The sequence below is a fragment of the Lagenorhynchus albirostris genome, chromosome X (genome assembly GCF_949774975.1).
Source record: "Lagenorhynchus albirostris chromosome X, mLagAlb1.1, whole genome shotgun sequence".
NCBI classification, from domain to species: Eukaryota; Metazoa; Chordata; class Mammalia; order Artiodactyla; family Delphinidae; genus Lagenorhynchus; species Lagenorhynchus albirostris.
In genome coordinates this window covers 59,944,001-59,965,275 of record NC_083116.1, presented here as the reverse complement: position 1 = coordinate 59,965,275, position 21,275 = coordinate 59,944,001, and the positions used below count along the sequence as shown (strand labels likewise).

General features: G+C 36.1%; 1 protein-coding gene across 1 annotated transcript in view; it reads right to left on the bottom strand.

The window, feature by feature from the left end:
• The window catches only part of HDX (highly divergent homeobox), a 148,938-nt gene that overhangs the window by 45,096 nt on the left and 82,567 nt on the right, over window positions 1–21,275 (bottom strand). Inside the window, exon 4 of the mRNA XM_060138433.1 lies at window positions 19,588–19,734. Within this exon, the coding sequence (XP_059994416.1) occupies window positions 19,588–19,734 (147 nt within the window). The remainder of the gene's footprint in view (window positions 1–19,587; window positions 19,735–21,275) is intronic.

Sequence of the window (21,275 nt, the reverse complement as noted above, 5' to 3'; positions counted from 1 at the left end):
TTGTTCCATTGATCTATATTTCTGTTTTTGTGCCAGTACCATATTGTATTGATTACTGTAGCTTTGTAGTATAGTCTGAAGTCAGGGACTCTGATTCATCCAGCTCAGCTTTTTTGCCTCAAGACTGCTTTGGCTCTTCAGGGTCTTTTCTGTCTCCACACAAATTTTCAGATTTTTTGTTCTAGTTCTGTAAAAGATGCTTTTGGTTATTTGATAGTGATTGCATTGAATCTGTAGATTGCTTTGGGTAGTGTAGTCATTTTCACAATATTAATTCTTCCAATGTAAGAACATGGTATATCTCTCCATCTGTTGGTATCATCTTTAATTTCTTTCATCAGTGTCTTATAGTTTTCTACAGGTCTTTTGTCTCCCTAGATATGTTTATACCTAGGTATTTTATTCTTTTTGTTGCAGTGGTAAATGGGAATATTTCCTTAATTTCCCTTTCAGATTTTTCATCATTAGTGTATAGGAATACCAGAGACTTCTGTGCATTAATTTTGTATCCTGCAACATTACTAAATTCATTGATTAGCTCTAGTAGGTTTCTGGTGGCATCTTTAGGATGCTCTATGTATAGTATCATGTCATCTGCAAACAGTGACAGCTTTACTTCTTCTTTTCCAATTTTTATTCCTTTTATTTCTTGTCCTTCTCTGATTGTCGTGGCTAGCACTTATAAATCTATGTTGAATAATAATGGTGAGAGTGGCCATCCTTCTCTTTTTCCTGATCTTAGAGGAAATGCTTTCAATTTTTCACCATTGAGAATGATGTTTGCTGTGGGTTTGTCATATATGGCCTTTTTAATGTTGAAGTAGGTTCCCTCTATTCCCACTTTCTGGAGAGTTTTTATCACAAATCGTTGTTGAATTTTGTTAAAAGATTTTTCTGCATCTATTGAGAAAATCATATGGTTTTTATTCTTCAACTTGTTAATACGGCGTATCACATTGATTGACTTGCGTATATTGAAGAATCATTGCATCCCTGGGATAAATCCCACTTGATCATGGTGTATGATCCTTTTAATGTGTTGTTGGATTCTGTTTGCTAGTATTTTGTTTAGGATTTTTGCATCTATATTCATCAGTGATATTGGTCTGTAATTTTCTTTTTTTGTAGTATCTTTGTCTGGTTTTGGTATCAGGGTTATGGTGGCCTCATAGAATGAGTTTGGGAGTGCTCCTTCCTCCGCAATTTTTTGGAAGAGTTTGAGAAGGATGGGTGTTAGCTCTTGTCTAAATGTTTGATAGAATTCACCTGTGAAGCCATCTGGTCCTGGACTTTTGTTTGTTGGAAGATTTTTAATCACAGCTTCAATTTCATTACTTGTGATTGGTCTGTTCATATTTTCTATTTCTTCCTGGTTCAGTCTTGGAAGGTTATAACTTTCTAAGAATTTGTCCATTTTTTTCCAGGTTGTCCAACTTATTGGCATAGAGTTGCCTGTAGTAGTCTCTTAGGATGCTTTGTATTTCTGCGGTGTCTGTTATAACTTCTCCTTTCTCATTTTTAATTTTATTGATTTGAGTCCTCTCCCTCTTTTTATTGATTAGTCTGGCTAATGGTTTATCAATTTGGTTTATCTTCTCAAAGAACCATCTTTTAGTTTTATTGATCTCTGCTATTGTTTTCTTTGTTTCTATTTCATTTATTTATGCTCTGATCTTTATGATTTGTTCCCTTCTGCTAACGTTGGGTATTCTTTGTTCTTCTTTCTCTAGTTCATTTAGGTGTAACATTAGATTCTTTATTTGAGACTTCTCTTGTTACTTGAGGTAGGCTTGCAGAGCTATAAATTTCCCTCTTAGAACTGCTTTTGCTGCATCCCATAGGTTTTGGATCGTCTTTTTTTTCATTGCCTTTTGTCTCTAGGTATTTTTTGATTTCCACTTTGATTTCTTCAGTGATCTCTTGGTTATTTAGTAACGTATTGTTTAGCCTTCATGTGTTTGGGTTTTTTTAAACATTTTTTCCCTGTATTTCATTTCTAATCTCATAACATTGTGGTCAGAAAAGCTGCTTGATATGATTTCAAATTTCTTAAATTTACTGAGGCTTGATTTGTGACCCAAGGTTTGATCTATCCTGGAGAATGTTCCATGTGCACTTCAGAAGGAAGTGTAATCTGCTGCTTTTGGAAAGAATGTCTTATAAATATCAATTAAATCTATCTGGTCTATTGTGTCTTTTAAAGCTTCTGTTTCCTTATTTATTTTCATTTTGGATGATCTGTTCATTGGTGTAAGTGAGGTGTTAAAGTCCCCCACTATTATTGTGTTACTGTTGATTTCCTCTTTTATAGCTGTTAGCAGGTGCCTCATGTATTGAAGTGCTCCTATGTTGGGTGCATATATATTTATAATTGTTACATCTTCTTCTTGGATTGATCCCTTGATCATTATGTAGTGTCCTTCCTTGTCTCTTATAAAATTCTTTACTTTAATGTCTTTTGTATCTGATATGAGTATTGCTACTCCAGCTTTCTTTTGATTTCCATTTGTATGGAATATCATTTTCCATCCCCGCACTTTCAGTCTGTATGTGTCCTTAGGTCTGAAGTGGGTCTCTTGTAGACAGCATATAGATGGGTCTTGTTTTTCTATCCATTCAGCAAGCCTGTGTCTTTTGGTTGGAGCAATTTATCCATTCACGTTTAAGGTAATTATCAATATGTATGCTCCTATGGCCATTTATTTATTTGTTTTGGGTTTACTTTTGTAGGTCTTTTTCTTCTGTTGTGTTCCCCACTTAGAGTAGTTCCTTCAGCATTTGTGGTAGAGCTGGTTTGGTTGTGCTGAATTTTCTTAGCTTTTTCTTGTGTGTAAGGCTTTTGATTTCTCCATCGAATCTGAATGAGATCCTTGCTGGGTAGAGTAATCTTGGTTGCAGCTTCTTCCCTTTCATTACTTTGAGTATATCATGACACTCCCTTCTGGCTTGTAGATCTTCTGCTGAAAGATCAGCTGTTAACCTTATGGGGATTCCCTTGTGTGTTATTTGTCATTTTTCCCTTGCTGCTTTCAGTAATTTTTCTTTGTTTTTAATTTTTGCCAATTTGATTACTATTTGTCTCAGCATGTTTCCCCTTGGGTTTATCCTGTGTGGGACTCTCTGTGCTTCCTGGAGTTGGATGGCTATTTTCTTTCCCATGTTAGGGAAGGTTCTGACTGTAATCTCTTCAAATATTTTTTTTGAGTCTTTTCTCTCTCTCTTCTCCTTCTGGGACCCCTATAATGTGAAAGTTGTTGCATTTAATGTTGTCCCAGAGGTCTCTTTGGCTGTCTTCATTTCTTTTCATTCTTTGTTCTTTTTCTGTTCCGCAGCAGTGAATTCCACCATTCTGTCTTCCAGGTCACTTATCCCTTCTTCTGCCTCTGTTATTCTTCTATTGATTCCTTCTAGTGTAGTTTTCATTTCAGTTATTGTATTGTTCATCTTTGTTTGTTTGTTCTTTAATTCTCCTAGGTCTTTATAAACATTTCTTTCATCTTCTTGATCTTCGCCTCCATTCATTTTCCGAGGTCCTGGATCATCTTCACTATCATTAATCTGAAATCATTTTCTGGATGGTTGCCTACCTCCACTTCATTTTGTTCTTTTTCTGGGCATTTATCTTGTTCCTTCATTTGGTACATAGCCCTCTGCCTTTTCATCTTGTCTATCTTTCAGTGAATGTGATTTTTATTCCACAGGCTGCAGGATTGTAGTTCTTCTTGTTTCTGCTATCTGCTCTCTGATGGATGAGGCTATCTAAGAGGCTTGTGCAAGTTTCCTGATGGGAGGGACTGGTGGTGGGTAGAGCTGGCTGTTGCTCTGGTGGGCAGAGCTCAGTAAAACTTTAATCTGCTTGACTGCTGATGGGTGGGGCTGGTTTCCCTCCCTTTTGGTTGTTTGGCCTGAGGCAACCCAACACCAGAGCCTACCCGGGCTCTTTGGTGGGGTCAATGGTGGACTTTGGGAGGGCTCACACCAAGGAATACTTTCCAGAACCTCTGCTGCCAGTGTCCTTGTCCGCATGGTGAGCCACAGCCACCCACTGCCTCTGCAGGAGACCCTCCAACGCTAGCAGGTATGTCTGGTTCAGTGTCCCCTGGGGTCACTGCTCCTTCCCCTGGGTCCCAATGTGCACACTACTTCATGTGTGCCCTCCAAGAGTGGAGTGTCTGTTTCCCCCAATCCTGTCAGAGTCCTGCAATCAAATCTCACTAGCCTTCAAAGTCTGATTTTCTAGGAATTTCTCCTCCTGTTGTTGGAACCCCAGGTTGGGAAGTCTGACGTGGGGCTCAAGACCTTCACTCCAGTGGGTGGACTTCTGTGGTATAAGTGTTCTCCAGTTTGTGAGTCACCCACCCAGCAGTTATGGGATTTGATTTTATTGTGATAGTGCCCCTCTTACCATCTCATTGTAGCTTCTACTTTGTCTTTGGATGTGGGATATATGTTTTGGTGTATTCCATTGTGTTCCTGTTGATGATTGTTCAGCAGTTAGTTGTGATTCTGGTGTTCTCTCAAGAGGGAGTGAGAGCATGTCCTTCTAATCTGCCATCTTGCTTCCAAATCTCGATTCTTTGTATTTCTAGAGAGTCAGTTGTTTCTTCTTTTTCATTTCTAATTCTACTGATTTGAGTCTTCTCCCTTTTTTTCTTGATGAATCTGGCTAATGGTTTATCAATCTTGTTTATCTTCTCAAGGAACCAGCTTTTAGTTTTACTGATCTTTGCTCTCGTTTCCTTCATTTCTTTATCATTTTTTTTCTGACCTGGTCTTTATGATTTCTTTCCTTCTCCTAACTTTCGGATTTTTTTGTTCTTCTTTTTCTAATTGCTTTAGGTATAAGTTTAGGTTGTTTATTTGGAATGTTTCTTGTTTCTGGAGGTAAAATGTATTGGTATAAACTTCCTTCTTAGTACTGCTTTTGCTGCATCCCATAGGTTTTGGGTTGTTGTGTTTTCATTGTGATTTGTTTCCTGGGATTTTTTGATTTCCTCTTTGATTTATTCAGTGATCTTTTGGTTGTTTAGTAGTGAATTGTTTAGCCTCTATGTGTTTGTGTATTTTACAGATTTTTCCATGTAATTGATATCTAGTCTCAATGTGTTGTGTTCAGAAAACATACTTTGTATGATTTCAATTTTCTTAAATTTACCAAGGATTGATTTGTGACTCAAGATAAGATCTACCTGGAAAATGTTCCATGAGCACTTGAGAAGAAAGTACATTCTGTTGTTTTTGCATGGGATGTCCTATAAATATCAGTTAAGTCCATCTTGTTTAATGTATCATTTAAAGCTTGTGTTTCCTTATATATTTCCATTTTGGATGATCTGTCCATAGGTTAAAATGGGGTGTTAAAGTCCTGTACTATGATTGTGTTACTGTCGATTTCCCGTTTTATGGTTGCTAGTATTTGCCCTAGGTATTGAGGTGCTCCTACTTTGGGTGCATAAATATTTACAATTGTTATATCTTCTTTTTGGATTGATCCCTTCATCATTATGTAGTGTCCTTCTTTGTCTCTTGTAATAGTCTTTATTTTAAAGTCTACTTTGTCTGATATGAGAATTGCTATTCCAGCTTTCTTTTGATTTCCATTTGCATGGAATATCTTTTTCCATCCCCTCACTTTCAGACTGTATGTGTCCCTGGGTCTGAAGTGGGTCTCTTGTAGACAGCATATATATGGGTCTTGCTTTTGTATCCATTCAGCCAGTCTATGCCTTTTGGTTGGAGTATTTAATCCATTTACATTTAAGGTAGTTGTCGATATGCATGTTCCTATTATCATTTTCTTAATTGTTTTGGGTTGTTATTGTAGGTATTTTCCTTCTCTTGTGTTTCCTGCCTAAATAAGTTCCTTTAGCATTTGTTGTAAAGCTGGTTCGGTGCTGCTGAATTCTCTTAACTTTTGCTTTTTTGTCAAGATTTTAATTTTGTCATTGAATCTGAATGAGATCCTTGATGAGTAGAGTAATCTTGGCTGTAGGTTTTTCTCTTTCTTCACTTTAAATATGTCCTGCCACTCCCTTTTGGCTTGCAGAGATTCTGCTGAAAGATCAGCTGTTAACCTTATGGGGATTCCCTTGTATATTATTTGTTGCTTTTCCCTTGCTGCTTTTAATAATTTTTCTTTGTATTTAACTTTTGATAGTTTGATTAATATGTGTCTTGGTGTGTTTCTTCTTGGATTTATCCTGTATGGGACTCTCTTTGCTTCCTGGACTTGACTGACTATTTCCTTTGCCATATTAGGGGAGTTTTCAACTATAATTTCTTCAAATATTTTCTCCATCACTTTCTTTTTTCTCTTTTTCTTCTGGGACCCCTATAATTCGAATGTTGGTGCATTTAATGTTGTCCCAGAGGTCTCTAATACTGTCCTCAATTCCTTTGATTCTTTCTTTCTTTATTCTGCTCTGCAATAGGTATTTCCACTATTTCATCTTCCAGGTCATTTATTCGGTCTTCTGCCTCAGTTATTCTGCTACTGATTCCTTCTCAAGAATTTTTAATTCCATTTATTGTGTTCTTCATCATTGTTTGTTTGCTCTTTAGTTCTTCTATGTCCTTGTTAAACGTTTCTTGTATTTTCTCCTTTCCATTTCCAAGATTTTGTATCATCTTTACTATCATTACTGTGAATTCTATTTCGGGTAGACTGCTTATTTCCTCTCCATTTGTTTGATCTGGTGATTTTTTACCTTGCTCCTTCATCTGCTGTGTGTTTCTCTGTATTCTCCTTTTGCTTAACTTACTGTGTTGGGGTCTCCTTTTTGCAGGCTGCAGCTTCATAGTTCCAGTTGTTTTTGGTGTCTTCCCCCAGTGGCTGAGGTTTGTTCAGTGGTTTGTGTAGGCTTCCTGTGGAAAGGATTGGTGCCTGTGTTCTTGTGGATGATGCTGGATCTTTTTTTCTTGTGGCAGGGCCACATCTGGTAGTTTGTTTTGGGGGTGTCTGTGACCTTTTTATGATTTTACAGCCTCTCTGTTAATGAGTGGGGTTGTATTCCTGTTTTGCTAGTTGTTTTACATAGGGTGTCCAACACTGTACCTTGCTCGTCATTGAGTGGAGCTGGGTCTTAGCACTGAGATGGTGATTTCTGGGAGAGCTTTCATTGGTTCATAGTACATGTATCTGGGAGGTCTCTTTTGGACCAATGTCCTGAACTCGGCTCTCCAACCTCAGTGGCACAGGCCTTACACCTGGATGGAGGACCAAGACCATGTCAGCCACACAGCTCAGAAAAAAAAAGGAGAAAAAAAGAAAGGAAGAATAAAATAAAATAAAAATGTTATTAAAATAAAAAATAATTATTAAAAATTAAAATAATATAAGGTAATAAAAAAGGAAAAGCAAAGAAAGATAGAAGAGAGCAACCAATCCAAAAAACAAACCACCAATGGTAACAAGTGCTAAAAACTATACTAAAAATCAAACAAACAAACAAAAAATGGACAGAGAGAATCCTAGGATAAATGGTAAAAGTAAAGCTATGCAGACAAATCACACAAAGAATCATACACATACACCATCAGAAAAAGAGAATAAGGAAAAATAAATCTGTATATGAGAGAAAACTAAGGAGGAAGAGGGCAACCAAATCAATAAGCAAATCTACCAATGATAATAAACTCTAAATACTAAACTAAAATAAACCTAAAATCAGGAACAAATTAGATGCAGAAGGCTGACCCCAAGCCTACAGTTGCTCCCAAAATTCACCACCTCAATTTTGGGATCATTTGTTATCTAGTCAGGTATTCCACAGATGCAGGCTACATCAAATTGATTGTGGACATTTAATCCACTGTTCCTGAGGCTGCTGGGAGAAATTCCCCTCTTTCTTCTTTGTTTGCACAGCTCCTGGGGTTTGGCTTTGGGTTTTGCCATGCCTCTGCATGTAGGTCGCCTGAGGGTATCTGTTCTTTGCCCAGACAGGATGGGGTTAAAGTAGCAGTTGTTCAGGGGTCTCTGGCTCACTCAGCCCGAGGGGAGTCAACGGTATGGAATGCAGGTTGAGCCTGTGGTGGCAGAGGCAGGCATGATGTGGCAAGAACTTGAGGTGCACCGTGTGTTCTCCTGGAGAAGTTGTCCCTGGATCAGGGGACCCTGGTAGTGGTAGGCTTAACATGCTCCTGGGAGAGGAGGTGTGTATAGTGACCTGTGCTTGCACACAGGGTTCTTGGTGGCTGCAGCAGCAGCCTTAGCATTTCATGGCCGTCTTTGGTGTCTGTGTTGTTAGCCTGCTAGTGCCCATCTCTGGAGCTCGTTTAGGCAGTGCTCTGAATCTCCTCTCCTCGAGCACCCTGAAACAATGGTCTCTTGCCTCTTAGGCAGGTCCAGATTTTTCCCAGACTCCCTCCCAGCTAGCTGTGGCACACTAGCCCCCATCAGGCTGTGTTCACACAGTCAACCCCAATCCTCTGCCTGGAATCTGACCTCCAAAACGAGAGCCTCAGCTCCCAGCCCCCACCTGCCCTGGCGGGTGAGCAGACAAGCCTCTCAGGCTGGTGAGTGCTGGTCGGCGCTGATCCTCTGTGAAGGAATCTCTGTTTTGCCCTCTGCACCCCTGTTGCTGTACTCTCCTCCATGGCTCCAAAGCTTCCCCCCTGCCCACTGCCTGTCTCCACCACTGAAGGGGCTTCCTAGTGTATGGAAAGTTTTCCTCCTTCACAGCTCCCTCTCAGATGTGCAGGTCTCATTCCTATTCTTTTGTCTCTGTTTTTCCTTTTTTCTTTTGCCCTACCTAGGTACGTGGGGAATTTCTTGCCTTTTGGGAAGTCTGAGGTCTTCTTCCAGCCTTCAGTAGGTGTTATGTAGGAGTTGTTCCACATGTAGATGTATTTTTGATGTATTTGTGGGGAGGAAGTTGATCTCCACGTCTTATTCCTCCGCTTTCTTGAAGGTCCCCCCCCACCTTTGTTTTTGAGTCTTGTTAATCAGTATATTTTTCTTTTTTACACTCTGACATATGCCCCATCAAGCGTTTATAACTGCTGTCCTCAGAGAAGCTCATGTAGAAAAATATGTACAGGGTGATACATTAAGTAAGAGAGATAAATGCTGCACCTTAGGAAATGATCAATTCCAATTTCAGTACTTGCCAGAGGCTTTAGCTTTAACGAGATTTTGTATTTTTAAGAAATATGCAAAGTAATTCTTATGGCAAGGCATAGACTTGTGAAATGGAAATGACAATAATGGTAGACTGGTAATAAAGAGATCTGGCCTCTAATCACTGACCTTAGGTGAGTCATACTCCCATCTATCTACACTTTTCTTATATAAAATAAGAGTATGGTATTCAATCTCAAGATGCCCACCAGCTTTAAGTCAATATCCATGTTATATAATAGAGAGTTTACAATTTGTTTTTCATACACATTGGTGGTGGAGGGTTATATTTAATGAAAAAACAAGCTAAAAACAGTATAAGTGCAAAGAATTCTTCTATTTAAATTCATTTCAAATTTAGCCATGATCCTAGGAAAATAAACATAATCTAAAATGTAAAAACATACATCTGTTTACCATGAAATTTACTTGTCTTTCAAAATGTGTTTTTAACATTCAAACATGTGTTGTTTATATAAATATTTGACCATACAAGAGTTTGTTTTTATGTATGTCCACTACAATGAAAACACAGATGGAAAAGGCAGGCATTAAACTGAATTGCAGAGAGATAGGGGAGGGAACAAACTTTTACGGGTGACTTATGGTGCTTTACACTTATTATCCACATATGTTATCTCAAAACCACCCTCTGTTATATTATGTCCATTTACTGTTAACTGAAGCACAGAGACTAAAAAATTTGACCATGCTATATTGCAAATTCTGAAGGAGAACTGCGTTTTTCTCATGGCATCTAGAAGAGTTCTGGCACATAATAGGTGTTCGGTTTACCTTTCATGAATGAATGTCAGTAATATTAGGCAGGAACCTGGGAAAACATTCCACATTAAAGAAATGTATGTACATAATATTCAATGAAATTAAAGGGGAAATATACCAAATTTGCTTCTTAGACTTTTTTAGAAATATAAGATATAACAAGGAAACATGAATCTAAAATTTCCACATTATTCCACAAGTAATGGCTAACTATACATCCTGAGGCAAAGTTCATTTTGGTGATCAATAACTAGAAGGTCTATTAGACTTTTAAACATCTACATAGTTTCTACCACAATCTCAGGAATATATTTATGTGGGAAACATATTTTTATTTGCAGTTTATCTAATATTACAAAAGAAGTCCTATTACAGCACATAACCTTTTCAAAGTTTCTTTCTGCTGTGGGCATGCTGCATTTTGGAAAACCATTAAAAATAAAAAGATAGTAAGCTGTTCACTATTCTTTCCTTTAGTAGAAGTTTTAATAAGCCATAAGCAAGAAGAAAATGGTAATACTTCTTTCTTTTTCTGTATGTTAGTATTTTTATAGGGATAAAAATTTCTGCACAGTATCCATGGCTTTGAAATTTTTTAACCTCAGTTATGCCTAAAACTCCTTTATATCAAATAGAATCTTAGTGAGGAACCCTATGGTTATCTTATCTTTCATTTTGGAAGAGTATGTTTTTAGTAATATTCTGTCTCTGTGTCCTCTCTCCTGCAGTATGGGGTCTCAAGGAACCCTTATGACAGTCCATGGATCCTGAAAGCTGCTGTCATGGCACATGGAGTTTATTAGTATCAGTGGCAGATTGAATAAAAACAAAAATGAAAAAACCTCAAAAAAGAAAAGTTGGAAGATAAATTTGAGAATATCTTACTGAAAGTATAGCAAAAGAACAGACAGATTGAATATGGAAATCTCAGGGTAACAGTTGTGCTCCAGGTGCAGAGTAACAGTTTGGAGCAGATCAGAAGTTCCAGGAAAATTTCTTTAAGATGATAAAATTGTTGTACTACCAAATGTGTATGAATGTATTGAAAGGAAGTATGTACAACTGGGGAAGGTTTTGAGGATAAATTAGTAGTAGTACCTAGAAAGTTAAGCAAGCAAACATACAAAAACCAAAACCAAAGTAAATAAAGAACTCCAAGGAAACAGAATAATAGTATGCAGAAAAGGACAAAAATCATATTATACCACGCAAGTCAAATGTGTAAAGCATTTACATAGTCATAATAATGTTAACACAAAATATCAAACTAACCAAAATTATGGAATAATTATACTGTGAGGATAAGAAGAGAAGAAGTATGCATGTAGGTGAAAGGATCAATAAAGAGATCTTGAAAGAGTTAGACAAAATGCCTTGCATTTCATAGTCAAAAATCAATCAACAATGCCTAACACTGAAAAATCAAGAAGTAGTGATATAAACAGATAGATGAGACAGCTAGGTGTTCCCCAATATCTTTCTCCCTCTTCCAATAATAACTGAAAGTTTAGCTGGGCACATGACTCTCTACAATATAACTACATTTGCAGCTTCCCTTGTAGTTAGGTATGACCATGTGACTAATATTTAGCCAATGGGATTTAAGTGAATATGTCTTGTGGCAGTTTCTGGGAATCCCTTTTAAAAGATAGCTAGTACACACTTTTTGTCCCTTCTTTCTCCCCACCTCTGTCATGCTGCCTGGACTGTAAATGCCATAATTTTGGACCTTGAGGACCAGGGCTACATCATAGGGATGGCAGAATGGAAGATGGAAGGCATTAGAGTCTCTTGAGGACTTCACAAGGCAGAAGGGCCATGCCAGCTCTGGACTTGTACATGGAATTGAAATATCTTGTTTAAGCCGTTGTTATTTTGAGTCTTTTTGTTATTCACAGCAAAACCTAATTCTAATTAATATACCACATTATTCAGATGGTGGTAAATACCAAAGGAATCATCTTAAAGAGTAGAAAGTACTCTGGCTATCGGGAAATGGTAGGAGGAGAGGAGTAAAGAATGTTGGTTTTGTAGCAAGTTCTACAGAACTTAGCTCCTTAAGCTATGTGCATGTATAACTTTGATTTAAAGAAACATTAAAAACAGTGACAACAAAAACACATGCTCTGTATTTCCCTAATTGTGGCTTTTGATTAGGCTCCTCATACCATGATACCACTCCAATTCCTCTTCAGTCATTTATATTCTTTTGTCACCCCTTTTGCTAGACTTTAAGCTCCTTAGAAATAGGACAAGTGTCTAACGCATTTCTAGTTCCCTGTTCGTATATATAACACATAGCATGCTCAGTAAATACAGGATTTTATTTGATTTCTCATCTGAATCCTAAAAAAAAATAAAAAGCATGGCTCTGGACAGAGCAGTATTTATTTTGAGAACACTATTTATTTTGAGAAATGTGCTCTATGATTTCTCCCTATATTTCTCCCTCTTTCTTCATATATGTATGAGAAAATACTTTATTTCTTCCTCTGGAAGAGTTCTGCATTTTGTCCTTTTTCTTTAATAGTACTTCATTCTTGATTTTCTGTAATGATCCTCCAGTGTGAGCTGAATCCTACTTATACTTGCTCACAAGAGTCAATTGTTAGCATCTCTTTTGAACTCTGCATTGAAGAAGCCATGGAATCAGCCATGGCAGGAATCTTTATATCATAGAAATCAACAAATGTTATAAATCAGGGCTTTTTTTCCTTAAATAGCTGGTTGTTAAATACCACCATACGTCTGCCACTATCTAAATCTTATACAAGTATCTTTTAAATGGAATGTAAACTACAGTTCCCACAACTGATCAATATAATTTTTCAATCTATCATTCATTATATAATATGTGAGATGTACAGTACTCCCCTATTATCTGAATGAATGCCTGAAACCAGGGATAGTATCGAACGCTATATATACTATGTTTTTTTTTCTATACACACACCTACAATAAAGTTTAATTTATAAACTAGGCACAGTAAGAGAATATCTAAGTTGCCAGCATCACTACTCTTGAGATTTGGGGCAATTATTAAGTAAAATAAGGGTTACTTGAACACAAGCACTGAGATACCATGACAGTCAATCTGATAACTTAGATGACTACTAAGTGACTAATGGGTGGGTAGCATATACAGCATAAATACACTGGAGAAAGGGATGATTCACATCCTAGGATGGAGCAGGAGGACACAAGATCTATCATGCTATTCCAAACAGAGCACAAATGAAAACTTATGAATTGTTTATTTCTGGAATTTTCCATTTAATATTTTCAGACTGCAGTTGAGCACAGGTAACTGAAATTGCAGAAAGCAAAACCACAGATAAGAGGGGAGTACTGTATTTCAGATCACCTCATGCAATTTTATGAGACTTATGTGCTGCCAGCTGTGCTAAGAGGGCAGATATCTCATGCAATTTTAAAAACAGTGTTATCGAGATATATTTAACATGCCATACAACTCACTCATTTAATGTGTACAGTGAAAATATTTTTAACATATTCACAGAGTTGTGCAACAATTACCACTAGCTAATTCCAGAACATTTTCATCATGCCAAAAACAAACCCTATACCCATTAGCAGTCACTCCTCATTCCTCCCTCCCACCAGCCCCTAGCAGCCACAAATCCACCCTCTGTCTCTATAGATGTGCCTATTCTGGACATTTCATATAAATGGAACTATAAAATATGCAGTCTTTTGTGACTGGCTTCTTTCATTTGGCATAATGTTTTCAAGATTCATCTATTTTGTAGCATGTTTCAGTATTTCATTCCTTTATATGGCTCTATAATATTCCATTATATGCATATATCACATTTTGTCTATTCATTCACTTGATGAACATTTTTTCCTACTTTTTTGCTATTATGAATAATGCTGTTGTGTACATCCATGTATAAGTTTTCTTTAAACAACAAATATTTGTCTAGATCAAGGCACCAGTAGACCTGGTGTCTGGTGAGAGTCCACTTCCTGGCTTGTAGACAGCCAACTTCTCCGTGTGTCCTCACAGGGCCAAGAGAGAGAAAGAGAGATGTGGCTCTTTTCATTATGGCATTAATCCCATCTTGAGGTCCTCACTCTCAGGAACTAACATAACCTAATTACCTTACAAAGGCCCCACCTCCAAATATCATCATATTGTGGATTAGAGTTTCAACATCTGAATTTGGAAGTGACACAAACAATAAGTCCACAGTAGTAATGTTTACCGAATATTCACTAATAAAAGACAAAACTGGCAATGTGATTTCTACTTTTTTCACTGAGATCACACTGCATAAGATCAAGTTATACTTGAAGATTCAATGAAAGGAAGAGCTTATTTGTGAACTACCCAGACAAGTGTGATAATTTTTGCTAAGATTAAAACTTTTCATATCAATAAAAATGATTATTTTATACACTTTTCTAACATGAATCAATGTGCAGATTGTAGGCGTAGTCACCAGTTCTATATACAAGGATTTCAAAAATTACAAGAAAAATTTGAAGGATACTTTGTTGATATTCATAAGCTTAGAGTTTCTTTTCAATTTATAGTATGCCTTTTTGATTTTCATGTTAATGATGGTAAGCTGACACAAGAATTGGCAGTTTTATTTAATTTGAATAGATATAATCTTGAAATTGGTAAACTTTTCTTCAAAGTCAAATCAATTTTTCCTAAAAAAGATGAATCAATGTTCACACTCAAGATAGCTTTACCTCATTCTGTATAGGTAGCGTCACAAGATGCATCCAATTTGCTCTCCGTACAAACTCATTACTGTTACATTATCGGTACTTGAACTCTGCAGCTATCTCCAGCAAGGGTGGCAAGGGTGTCTTATTGTGTGTGTTACTTATAATCAGAAATAATACATCATCAAGTTCAAAACTTTTATTCCTGGAGGTCATTAAAATTCATCTTTTTGTTTTCATGAGGCATCATCCTCAAGTGTGTTCTGGGTAGCACTGATTCTTGGGGGTACCAACAGGAAAAAGCAGAATTGTTTTGGGAACAAGTAGACTGGAGAAACACTTGGTTATGGAAAGTTAATAAATTTCATTACAGCAGAACTTCACAGAGCCTTGGAGTATGTTGATACTTATACTAATCTCCTTGGGACATGGGAAAGGTATAGTATTAAGTGTTTTCCTAAGTAATTTGGAACTGGCTCCCTGAAGGGACCAGTGATCCTTAGAATATATTCAGTTCTCATTTCTTTCACCCCAGTGAAGCAGGTAATTTGTTCTCTCTCTCTCTCTCTCTCTCTCTCTCTCTCTCTCTCTCTCTCTCTCTCTCTCTCTCTCTCTCTTTTTAAACAGCTGTGAACACTGAATTTTAGAGAGTGACACCCAAAGTTATCCCATTAGTTACTGGTTGAGCTGTGAACGCTGTCACCGTAATACTAAAGTGTTAATTGAAATTCCACCTTGTATTATATGTAGAATTCAGAATTTCTGACCATTATGAATAATCAGTCTCTTAACATAGATGAATATTTTTATTGTTTCTTTGGTCCCTAGTTTATGTTTGTAGTACCATAGAACCACTTGAAGTAATACGATATAGCAACTTTTTGCCAACTTTCCAAACAAGTTAATGTTAATAATGTAACATGTAGTAGAGAGGCCATTAGTGGAGAATGCCAAAAACCTCCAAACAAAGCAAATATACTGTCTTTTAAAAATTTTATGACAGAATATCTCTCGTTATTACATGCTGGCCAAATTTTGTAGTGTAAGTTCCCCATTGTTAGAAGCCCTTGTAATAATCTTTCATTAAGACTAAAGATAATGTTAATTTTACAGGACACACTTCTTTTTTTTTAAATTGAAGTATAGTTGATTTACAATGTTGTGTTAATTTCTGCTGTACAGTAAAGTGATTCAGATATATATATATATATATATATATACATATTCTTTTTTATATTCTTTTCCACTATGGTTTATCACAGGATATTGAATACAGTTCCCTGTGCAATACAGTAAGACCTTGTTGTTTATCTCTTCTGTATATAATAGCTTGCATCTGCTAACCCCAAACTCCCACTCCATCCCTCCCCCACCCTCTGCCATTGGCAACCACAGGTCTGTTCTCTATGTCTGTGAGTCTATTTCTGTTTCGTAGGTAGGTTCATTTGGTGAGGACACACTTCTTAAATAACAAAACCAAGGGCCTTGTGTCTCACTTTGGAAACAAAGGGTAATGTTCTACTTTGTCAATCTTGATCAATAAAATATTATTATAGAAACACAGAGAGTTCTAGCTAAATCCTTCTAAAGGAGTTTGGCGATTTCCCAGGGACTTTTGAATGGTCATTTTTAGAAGATCACGAGGTTGGATTCAACAATACTCCAGTGCTGGTGCATTGATATTGCTGACTAATTATTGGGGGATATAGTTATCCTTTCTTTTCTTTATATGATAGACATTATACCAGTTAGTGATTTTCTTTTGGAATTCACAAAGTTCAAGTGGTAATGTAAGGTCCAGAACTGACCTGCTTATAACTTCAGTGAATAATTTACCATCCATGAGTCTTATTTTCAGTAATCAGGCAACATCAGATGCCATTATGTACTAAAACTTGTATAAAAATATTGTTGGATAAAAAGAAAGTACCATTTCATGGTTGTTTTCCTCTTGTATGACTTACCTCTTCAAGTAGAGCAAGAACTAAGATTTACATTTTCATTCTAGCCCTATGGTGACTAGAATAGTAAATGACATCCTATATATTCGATTAATACTTGATATATCAGTTAGTTTTAATTATTTATTAGCAACATTTTTATCTGAAAGGTGTGACCTTGTTCTTCTATACCTCATAGGACTATTGCAAAGGAAAAATAAAATGTCACAAATGTGAAGACACTTAAAGCAATGACCCCTTAACTGATGTCCCTGTGCAATGTCAGTCTTTTGAAAAAAGTATTCTGTAGTCATATATGTTGAAATGATGTTGCATAATTCTACACCTCTCTCTTCAAGCACATTTTTTTTACATCTTTATTGGAGTATAATTGCTTTACAATGGTGTGTTAGTTTCTGCTTTATAACAAAGTGAATCAGTTATACATATGTTCCCATATCTCTTCCCTCTTGCATCTCCCTCCCTCCCATCCTCCCTATCCCACACCTCTAGGAGGTCACAAAGCTCTGAACAAACTGTATTATCTGCAATAAAGAAACAAGCTGCTCTGGTCTGAATAACAAAAAAAAATGATGAATTGATGTTATCAATGTAGATGTAAACACTAAAGGAAATACCTTTTTTTTTTTTTTTGCTTGATGCAATTATTGGAAACATTTTAAGTATGTTTGCAACAACTTAGTTATGTGACTCTACAGTTGGGAAGTAGCCTTGGGGGGGTTCCAAGACCCATCGGGGATACCAAAATCCACAGATACTCAAGTCCCATAGTTGGCCCTCCATACGAGAGATTTTGCATATCCATGTATAAGTTTTTGAGTGGACATACTTTTCATTTCTTTTGAGTGTATACCTAAGAATGGAATTGCTGTCATATGGTAACTCTATGTTAAAAATTTTGAGGACTGTTTTCCAAAGTGGTTAAAACATTTTATATTTTCACCAGAAGTGTATAATGTTTCCAATTGCTCCACATCCTGGCCAACACTTATTACCTGTCTTTCTTATTATAGCCATCATAGTGGGTGTTAAGAGGTATCTCATTGTGGTTTTGATTTCCATAATGACAAATGATGTCGAACATATTTTAGTGTATTTATTGGCCACTTGTACATCTTCTTTGGAAAAATGACTATTCTAATCTATTGCCCATTTTTAAATTGCACTATTTGCCTTTTTATTATTGATATGTAAGAGTTCTTTACATATTCTGGATAAGATCCTTATCAGATATTTGATTTGAACATATTTCCTCCCATTCTGTGGGTTATCTTTTTCACTTTATTGATGGCATTGTTTAAAGCACCTCATACAATTTTTTAAATTAATTTTTATTGAAGTATAGTTGATTAACAATGTTGTGTTAGTTTCAGGTATACAGCAAAATGAATCAGTTATACATATATCCATTCTTTTTCAGATTCTTTTCCCATAGAGATTATTACAGAGTATTGAGTAAAGTTCCCTGTGTTACAGAGTAGGTCCTTTTTGTTACCAATTTTATATATAGTAGTGTGTATATGTTAATCCCAATCTCCTAATTTATCATTTCCTGCCACATTTTCCCTTTGGTAACCATAAGTTTGATTTCAAGATCTGTGAGTCTGTTTCTCTTTTGCATATAAGTCCATTTGTATCATTTTTAAAATTACATCCCACATATAAGTGATATCATATGCTATTTGTCTTTCTCTGTCTGACTTACTTCATTTAGTGTGATAATCTCTAGGTCCATTCATGTTGTTGCAAATGGCATTATTTCATTCTTTTTATGGCTGAGTAATATTCCATTGTATATATGTACCACAACTTCTTTATCCATTCCTCTGTTGATGGACTTTTAGGTTGCTTCCATGCCTTGACTACTGTAAATAGTGCTTCAGTGAACATTGGGGTGTATGTATCTTTTTGAATTTTGGTTTTCTCTGGATATATGCCCAGGAGTGGGATTGCTGGATCATATGGTAGCTCTATATATAGTTTTTTAAGAAACCTCCATACTGTTCTCCATAATGGTTGTACCAATTTACATTCCCACTAACAGTGTAGGAGGGTCCTATTTTCTCTACACTCTCTCCAGTATTTATTGTTTGTAGATTTTTTGATGGTGGCCATTCTGACCAGTGTGAGGCATTTTTCAGAGAACTAGAGCAAAAAATTTTAGAATTTGTATGGAAAAACAGAAGACCCCAGATAGCCAAAATGATCTTGAGAAAGAAGAATGGAGCTGAAGGAATCAGGCTGACTTCAGACTATACTACAAAGCTACCATAATCAAAACAGTAATCAAAACAGTATGGTACTGACACAAAAACAGATACATAAATCAATGAAACAGGACAGAAAGTCCAGAGATAAATCCATTCACCTATGGTCAACTAATCTATGACTAAGGAGGCAAGAATATACAATGGAGAAAAGACAATCTCTTCAATAAGTAGTGCTGGGACAACTGGACAGCTACATGTAAAAGAATGAAAATAGAACCCTCCCTAACACCATACACAAAAATAAACTCTAAATGGATTAAAGACCTAACTATAAGGCCAGACACTATAAAACTCTTAGAGGAAGACATAGGCAGAACACTTTTTGACATAAATCACACCAATATCGTTTTTGACCTATCTCCTAGAGAAATGGAAATAAAAACAAAAATAAACAAATGGGACCTAACAAAACTTTAAAGGTTTTTCACAGCAAAGGAAACCATAAACAAAATGAAAACACAACCCTCAGAATGGGAGAAAATATTTGCAAATGAAGTGACTGACAAGGGATTAATCTCAAAAATATATGAACAGCTCATGCAGCTCAATATGAAAAAAAACAAACAACCCAACCAAAAAATGGGCAGAATCTCTAAATAAACATTTCTCCAAAGAAGACATACAGATGGCCAAAAAGCACATGAAAAGATGCTCAACATCACTAATTAGAGAAATGCCAACCATACAACTTTTTAAGGCTTTCATTTATGACACTCTTCAACCACAACATGAAAATTATTGAAAATACCTTACCCGAACTATTTCACAGTCAACACTCAATTCAGTTGCCACTGCTTCAATTTTCTCTCTACAAACAGAGCCAAGGCTGGTCATGCCATTGTCCCAGTACTTCTTAAGGGTGGCTAAGTCTTGGTCACTGAACTGAGTGCGGTCTTGTAGCTGTAAAAAACATTTTAAAAAATTAGAATACTCAAAGGAAAAATATTAAATCATCAGAGTGATATGTGCTAGGTTACTTTCAACAAATAAATTAATTTCACAATTCTTACTCTGTGTTCCCCCTTCCTGAAATGGGCATTATCATGGTATTTATTACTATGACATGAAAGTGTGCTAGAATAAAATGAGTAAAAAATTTACCTGATAACAATTAAGCAATGTTGATAAAAATGGTTGTAGTCACATAAATAATACATATTAATTGTAGAAAATACAGATATATTTAAAAAGAAGAGAATTTAAATCACTAACAATCCTGGAAATTACACTTGTTAATTCTAATATATGTTCTTTCAAACTTTTTTCTATAATACGTATATTCACATTCACACTACATATATTTAAAAACATACCAGAGTCAGGATCATGTCACAGTGTTGTCTTTTGATAAATTAATCTAGATTTACCACAGATTGGCTCCTACTAATGTTATAATAAATTAAAAGACTAAATAAGATAAATGTAATAAGATAATGTTGTTTTCAAAGAACAATCATATTTATGGCTTCAGAAAGTTTCAGAATAAGCCCATCCTTTTTACTCTTAGGGTTTTTTTGAACCAATAAACTATGGACTTTATATATTGTTTGAATTCAACGAATCCTGGAGGCATCCCTAGGAAATAAATTAGAAGCATGATAGAATAATGACCTCTATTTGTGAATAAGGAGTCATGAAAAGAAAGGTCAAAGGACTTATTCAACAGGGCACAGAGAGACCATAGCAGAGCTAGAAGTAGAAATATATCTGATTATTTTCTAGTAGCTTTATCCCTATGGTGTCTCCAATTAACTCAAGGGGTGGTAAAAAAATCTGAAAATTAACTTTAGTTAAAAATATAGGGACTTCCCTGCTGGTGCAGTGGTTAAGAATCTGCCTGCCAATGCAGGGGACATGGGTTCGAGCCCTGGTCCAGGAGGATCTCACATGCTCTCATGGAGCAACTAAGCCTGAGCCACAACTATTGAGCCTGCATGACACAACTACTGCAGCCCCCGTACCTAGAGCCTGTGCTCCGCAACAAAAGAAGCCACCATAATGAGAAGCCCGCACACCTCAACTGCAACAAAGAGTAGCCCCTGCTCATGGCAACTAGAGAAAGCCCATGCACAGCAATGAAGACCCAATGCAGTCAATAAATAAATTAATTTATTTAAAAAAAAATATATATATATGTATGCTGTTGAGGGGATATATGTATACATATAGCTGATTCACTTTGTTTTACAGCAGAAACTAACACACCATTGTAAAGCAATTAGATGTTAAAAAAATAAAAAGGAAAACAAAAGAAAAATGCTGACACGTGGAAGAAATTCTGCAAGAATATATAATAACCAACTGTATATAGGGAAAACAGAAGATTTTAACTTCCTAAGTTAAATATTGTTTAAACAATTTAATAGGAACCTTTATGACCAAAATTTTAAATAAAAATAAAATTTGAAAACTGAATATCTATATCTATCTATCTATCTATC